Source organism: Cupressus sempervirens, chromosome 5 (genome assembly GCF_028749045.1).
Source record: "Cupressus sempervirens isolate cs-2001-9-10 chromosome 5, ASM2874904v1, whole genome shotgun sequence".
In the NCBI taxonomy this organism is placed as follows: domain Eukaryota; kingdom Viridiplantae; phylum Streptophyta; class Pinopsida; order Cupressales; family Cupressaceae; genus Cupressus; species Cupressus sempervirens.
This window is the reverse complement of record NC_143122.1, coordinates 837,305,479-837,312,391: the sequence shown is the minus strand read 5'-3', so window position 1 is coordinate 837,312,391 and position 6,913 is coordinate 837,305,479. Positions and strand designations below refer to the sequence as shown.

The window sequence follows — 6,913 nt, the reverse complement described above, 5'->3', positions numbered from 1 at the left end:
ATTTGTCTATTGTTTGTGGTTTTCTTTTTATATCTTTAGTTTTTGAATTTAGCCACTAAAACAAATAAATGGCTTAGATGAAGCATTGTCTTTTCTATTTTCCTTGGCTTTGCAGTCAACTACATAAATTATTTTATTCTTGAAGGAAGAGTGTTAACAACTAGTTTGGTCAAAGGACCATCTCAATTTCATGCCTAGACAATCGATAACACTAACAAACATTTGGCATGTTTAGATAGAGGATGTATTGTATGTATCTCATTTTACCCATCTACATATCAACTATATGATCATCAAGATCATGTTAAAGATGCCAACTTCAAGAGAGACCCTCTTCTAGAGTCAACCCAACAAAAACTTGTTTAGTTCTAAGACAAGTAACAAAATCAACCTAAGAAACTTCACCCAAATAAAGAAACAACAAGACTTCATGTCTAATACAATAAAATCTTGAGTCAATGGGGTAGTTTATAGACAAGGAACAATGAATATACTAGAATAACGTTAGCATGAATAACTTCAATTAAATATAAGATAAAATATATTCTTGGTGAGGTTTTATACAATTTTAAGGCAAATTCATAAAATACTTTAGCACAGTTTTGTAGTCATTAGCATGCATATAATCAAACTCGATGAAGGTGTTCTAGTGGGCATGGCTCATGGAATAACACAAGGTGAAAATACTTAGGAGACTAGACCAATGAAAGCATTGTTGTTTGATGATAAGCCATCAATTCTAACATTGTTGAATTGTTAAAAGTTGCAATATTTTAAACATAGTAGTCCACAACATATAATTTTTTATCATTTAACCAAAGATAATTAAAATAATTGAGAAAATTGAATCACTGAAATTCAAGAATAAAATTGTCTATTTGTAGAAAAGGCGATGCTTACATCCCAAACTAACAAAACATTGGAGTATTTTAATCATGGTACTCCACAACATATAGTTTTTGATCATTTAACCAAAGATAATTAAAATAACAGCAGGAAAAAATTGAATCACTGAAATTTATGAATAAAATTGTCTATTTGTAGAAAAGGTAATGATGCTTACATGCCAATCTAACTAAAAATGTTCCAATATTTAAAACATAATACTATACAACATATAGTTATTGATCATTTAACCAAAGATAATTAAAATAATTGCAGGAATAAAATTGTCTATTTGTAGATAAGACGCTGCTGCTTGCATCCCAAACTAACAAAAAAAGGTGCAAACCATAATGTTCTAAATACGAAATAAGTGTACAAGTTTTTTAGAGAAAACATTTGAGTGGGGTGAGAGAGGCTCGAACTCTCGACCTCAGGATTCCTCAAATCAGCTATGAGACCTACGCGCTAGCCAACTGCGCCACCACCCCTTGATTGTTTCCCATCGTTCATTTTTATAGAAGACAGTTTTGCATTTTATGGCTACCGAGCTAGATAGATTAAAACTATATTTTATTAACTTTTTCGTCTCAAATGTACTCGAGTCATACATGCTTCCAACAATGCATTCAAACAAACGAACCTTTTATCCTCTCAGCACTTTTTAAATTAAAAATAAAGGTTAAAGCTAATAAAAAATGTAGATTGAAATACATGTCTGAGCCCAGGTTCGAACTGGGGACCTTTAGTGTGTGAGACTAACGTGATAACCAACTACACCACCCAGACGTGCTGTTACATAATCGTAACAGAAATTATTTCAAGAAGTGAATTGCAAATTATATCACTACAAATATCCAATTTTTCAAAAATTGACGAATTTCATAAGATCTTATTGGAAGATCCTGCTGCTGTTTGAATTTCCTAAATTGCTATTAGATCTGCAATGTTATTCAAATGTTGTTACAAATTATTTAAGATTCCATATTTAGAAATGTATTCTGCTTAGAAGAGGTCTCATAAACTGCTTTCACATAACAGATATTAATGACATCTGTCTTTCATTCATCGACTCTAGCTGACTCCAAGCCAAGTAATCTATTTTTACAAACCAAACAAAATGTTAATTTGGGAAAATATTTTAATGTTAATTTCCATGAGCAGCAATAAAGTTTTTCGAGGGGTGTGAAGAGAGCCCATGAGTCGTGACATCTTTCCCTTAATTACAAAATTGATTTTCACCTGCGTTTGTAGTCCAACGGTTAGGATAATTGCCTTCCAAGCAATAGACCCGGGTTCGACTCCCGGCAGACGCAATGAAATAAAGTAGATCTGTATTGCTATACTCTTGATTAAGAAATTGAAATTTGATTCACTTTTATCGCCTTTTAAGTTGCGAGTGAGGTGCTCCTGTCATTCGTCGGAAACTTTATCCACAACACTTGTTTTGCTTACTTATATGGACTCGTTTGGCTGTTTTATTTGTAAAACATTTTCAAATTGTTAATTTTTTTTTAATGATATTGGAATTTTCCATTCAACAAGATTTGATTTCTATTGAGCTCATTTAAAGATAAAATTTGGATCAATCTAATACTTTTAGTATGCATATTAATATTGAATTGGTCAAGAAGAAATCTTGGAGAATCTTTCCCTTTGAAATTTTGGTTAAACACATTCACATGGAGTAGTACTGAGATGGACGATTTGAGGGAGGAATAGTGATTGATGTTGAGTATTAGCTAGATACAAAGAATTCTAAGTGTTCCATTCATTCTCATGAAATGAGTTTCAACTACTAGTCATGAAACATAGGTCAATTAGTTTGACACAAAAATTGCAACACTCATATAAAAAGTTATCTCCAACTTTGATTTTATAAGAAGTTAAAATAACAAGAATTTAATTCTAACTCTAATTTATACCAAATAATCTAGATAATGTTTGAATCAATATGATGCTTTTAGTAAGGTTAATTAAAGTATTTATGCAAAAGTTTTCACAACACTCAATTGGGCCACAAAACAAAGTAATAGTATGCATATTAGGTCAGAAGAAAGCTTGGAAAATCTTTTCATTTGAAGTAAGTGGGTTTAATCTTAGAGGGAACTCCATAGTTAAGTACACTTGCATTGTAGTATTGAGATGAACGATCTAGTGCTATGTGAGCATAACTATATGCAATGAGTGCTAAGTGTTCCATTCATGAAATTGTCTGACTAGTTTTACTTTTCTTCAAATTTTTATTAATATTATTTATTTAATCACATGAATGCAATATGCCAAATTAAAATTCATAGACAACCACCTTCTATCTTAAAATATCTTGGAAAAAGCATAAAATTATGGTGTTCAACTAATATTAGAAAGGATCTATTAGTTGAGCATGTTCCAATGATTATTATATAGCTATTATTAGTTTAGTACAAGATACATTTGACAATGTTACATTAATGGTTGGGGCTTTAAGATTATTCTTGTTCCTAAGTACTAATGATTGAATGAATGTATTCTATAGGTCTAAAAGGAAAGCATAGAAAAGAAATAGAATGAAATAAAAATTGACCCTCTTCATTAATGAAAATGTCTAAACCACAAATTAAAAACCATAGATTCTCGAGATCAGATATTTTTTTATATGTCAAGATTTGTCAATTTTTTTCTGATTAAAGAGCAGATGAGGCATTTGCATATTTATGGAGCTCTGGGTAGAAGTCGTAGAGTGTGTAGTGGTCTAAAAGTGTCGTGTTAAAGCATTCTCCCCATTAGATTCAGCCCCAATAGCCACTCACAAAAAAAATAGTACTCGACACAAATAGAACAATAAGCAACCAAGAAAGTTGAAAAATGATCAGCTATTAATACATATATTATTTCTTTTCTGAACTTTTGAAAAGCAATAATTAAGATCTCTTCCCCTTCTACTTTTTGATCCATCCACACAAGCAAATATCATATTCCAATTGAAGGAAGGTTGCCAGTTAAAAAAACAAAAAAAAATACAATTTTGAAAATTTCCCATCAGTTTTGAGCAATCGGCTCCAGAAAATCCACAAGACCAGGCCGTAGGCGGCACTTTAAAACAAAGACTCGGCCTACAATTCAATCTAAGAATCCTAATTTATTTGTTAACGTAGCTTCTACACACAAAAGTAGTGTGAAGCTAACAGTCTCCAAGCAAATAATGTCTTACTACCAATATTGTCTAGGCGGTAACGATAATGTCTCATTTATTGTAAGCCGGAATTAAATTTAAAAAAAAAACAATTACATTAATTATTTTTTAATTTTCCATTGATTAATTAAAATTTTTAATTGATTACAGGACGTTGCCGGACGGAATTAGAGACGGAGTTATAGGAGGGAAACTGAGCCAGCTATTCAATGTACAAATCACCAGTCCAATGTATATGAAAAAAACGACAAAAGTCGTGCGAAGCGAACAATGTCCAAGCAAATATATGTGGCTCACGTTTTTCCTTGCAGGCCCATTGTTTACCCATTTAAGAAAATGAAAGACAGCTGAACAGAAAGCCCAACCTTGCTCAAAACGGGATGGCTTCAAAAACATCCATTTTTTGTGCTCTCGTATTTCTCCTTCTCACACCAGCATTTGCAGTCTCAGATCAATTTTATGCAAAGTGCGTGGCATCAAATGGCATAAGAAATATAACAAGCATCCATTCCAAAGACTACAAATTTTTGCTAGACTACTCCATACAGAATCTCAGGTACGCGGATTCACACGTGCCAAAGCCCCGTTTCATCATTCTCCCGCAGACAAGCCCCCAAGTCCAAGCGGCGGTCACATGCGCTCGCAAAGGGGGCTACGAAATCCGCATACGCAGCGGCGGCCACAGCTACGAAGGCACCTCCAGCACGGCCGAAGCGCCCTTCGTAATAATAGATCTCGCCAATCTCAGCGCCGTCAGATTGCATGTCGCCACAGAGACGGCGTGGATAGGCGGCGGCGCAACGCTGGGGGAAATATACTACGCCATTGCAGAGCAAACTTCCGGCGAGTACGGTTTCTCGGCGGGGTCGTGTCCAACAGTCGGCGCCGGCGGGCATTTCAGCGGGGGCGGCTTCGGCCTTCTTTCCAGAAAATACGGCCTGGCGGCGGATAACGTTGTCGATGCGCACGTGGTGGACGCAGAGGGGCGGCTGCTTGATAGAAAAACCATGGGCGAAGATTTCTTCTGGGCTTTACGGGGGGGCGGCGGCGGGAGCTGGGGAATTGTGGTGGCGTGGAAGATTAAGCTCCTGCGAGTCCCGCCCACGGTCACATTGTTCAGCGTCTCCAGGCAGGGGCTGCTCAACGTGGCGGCGCTGCTTTACAAGTGGCAGACGGCGGCGCCGGCTCTGGAGAAGGAGTTTTACCTGTTCGCTTACTTGCAGGCGCCGGATAATCGCACAACCGCCGCTAATTTTAACTGCATGTACCTCGGCCGGAAAACCGCCATGCTGAAATCCCTGAATTCCAGCTTTCCCGAGCTGGGTATTGTGACGGAAGATTGTAAAGAGATGAGCTGGATTGAATCCGTCTTGTTTTTCTCCGGCAGGGGTTCCAACGTATCCAGTCTAACCGACCGATACGATTCAAACAAATTGTATTTTTACGCCAAGTCCGACTATGTGAGAAATCCGATCCCGTTGAAAGCCCTCGTCGGAGGGCTGAAATTTCTGCGAGAACAGCCATTGGGGAGCGCTATCTTCGACCCGTACGGAGGGAGAATGGGGGAAATCTCTGCAGATTCCGTTCCGTTTCCTCACAGGGCCGAGAATTTGTTCAGCATTCAGTATTCTGTGTCGTGGTACGATGAGAAAAAAGACGGCGCCGAATATCTTGCATGGCTGAGGAAGTTTTACGCGTTCATGCAACCCTACGTGTCGCAAAATCCGCGTGCTGCGTACGTGAATTACATGGACCTTGATCTTGGAAGTTTTGGGAAGAAGTTGAATAAGAGTATTTCTGCCGTTGAGGAGGCGAGTAAATGGGGAAATAAGTATTTTTTGAATAATTATGAGCGGCTGGTGCGGGTGAAGAGCAGAGTTGATCCGCACAATGTGTTCCGCAATGTCCAGAGCATCCCGCCTGACATTGCCGTTTGAAAGGTATGAGTAAATACTGGACCGCTGTAGTTAATTGAGGTGGTGATTTTTAATTTAAATCTCTACTCATTGATTATTTTTGTTTTTTATTTATTTATTGGAGAAGATTTGAATTTGTCTACTTTTTATTTAGCTTGGTTTTGGATTTAGATGGTCCATGACAAAACTAAGAACCTACTCCCTTCCTGCTATGTTTCTACATTTCATTGGAGTAGGTTTGTTTTACTTATATTCTTTTGGAGTAGAATGAGCTGTGGGTTGCTTGGCTAATTGTGCTTGTGATCATGTGCAAGATTGAAATGTTAAGAATAAGGGGTAATTACCTCTAAATTATCTCGTAACCTTGTAGATAGGGGAGAACTCCTTGTTGAGCTCTCCCATTTCTATCTTTCTTGTCGTAACAGATTTTTACCTCTCTTTTAGTATGTTAAGAAAACTATTCTAAATTTTTTATTTTAGTGATATGGGAGTAGAGGATTTTTAGAAGAAAAAGAAATTGTAGATATTTGAAATTACTTTTAATTTTATTTAGTGATTTAAAAAAAAAAAAAATGACAGGCTTGTAAGGTTTTTATTTTTATTTTAAATTGTTTTCTAATTTATATGGTCATATCAATATTTTTCAACTTGTAAGATAGTCTCATAAGAGTGCACTAGGTCATGTTTAATGATATATTGATGTTTCATCACATGGTTGATTATTATTTTATAAGACTTGGAGGAATCTTTTGAGTGGTTGTTGATATGACACTTCTAGTGCATCACTATAAGGTCTCTTTTGTCTACCCACTACAATATATTGATACTTTTATCAACTACTAGTCTGTCTTTCCTATTATTAACTAAAAGGTTTCTCATGTGAACAATCATGCTTGGAATATTTTATTAAAAGTAAATTGGATTTAGTTTTCAATTGATA

At 36.1% G+C, this 6,913-nt stretch overlaps 1 protein-coding gene and 3 non-coding genes across 4 annotated transcripts; 2 read left to right on the top strand and 2 right to left on the bottom strand.

Annotated features, from left to right (window-relative positions):
• Window positions 1-1,286: 1,286 nt before the first annotated feature.
• On the bottom strand, window positions 1,287-1,373 carry TRNAM-CAU (transfer RNA methionine (anticodon CAU)). Its single transcript is given in 2 exon segments — window positions 1,287-1,322; window positions 1,336-1,373. It is a non-coding gene; the product is annotated as a tRNA-Met (tRNA).
• Window positions 1,374-1,597: 224 nt separating this feature from the next.
• TRNAV-CAC (transfer RNA valine (anticodon CAC)) lies at window positions 1,598-1,671 on the bottom strand. Its single transcript has one exon. It is a non-coding gene; the product is annotated as a tRNA-Val (tRNA).
• A 455-nt stretch (window positions 1,672-2,126) lies between these two features.
• On the top strand, window positions 2,127-2,198 carry TRNAG-UCC (transfer RNA glycine (anticodon UCC)). Its single transcript has one exon. It is a non-coding gene; the product is annotated as a tRNA-Gly (tRNA).
• Window positions 2,199-4,320: 2,122 nt separating this feature from the next.
• On the top strand, window positions 4,321-6,335 carry LOC149558482 (berberine bridge enzyme-like D-1). The gene has a single exon (XM_089832691.1). The coding sequence runs from the start codon at window positions 4,438-4,440 to the stop codon at window positions 5,992-5,994; it is 1,557 nt and encodes a 518-aa protein (XP_089688817.1). The 5' UTR covers window positions 4,321-4,437; the 3' UTR covers window positions 5,995-6,335.
• Window positions 6,336-6,913: the final 578 nt, after the last annotated feature.

Coding starts and splice junctions, on each gene's coding strand:
- LOC149558482 (XM_089832691.1), top strand. CDS start 4,438: ATGGCTTCAAAAACATCCATTTTTTGTGCTCTCGTATTTCTCCTTCTC.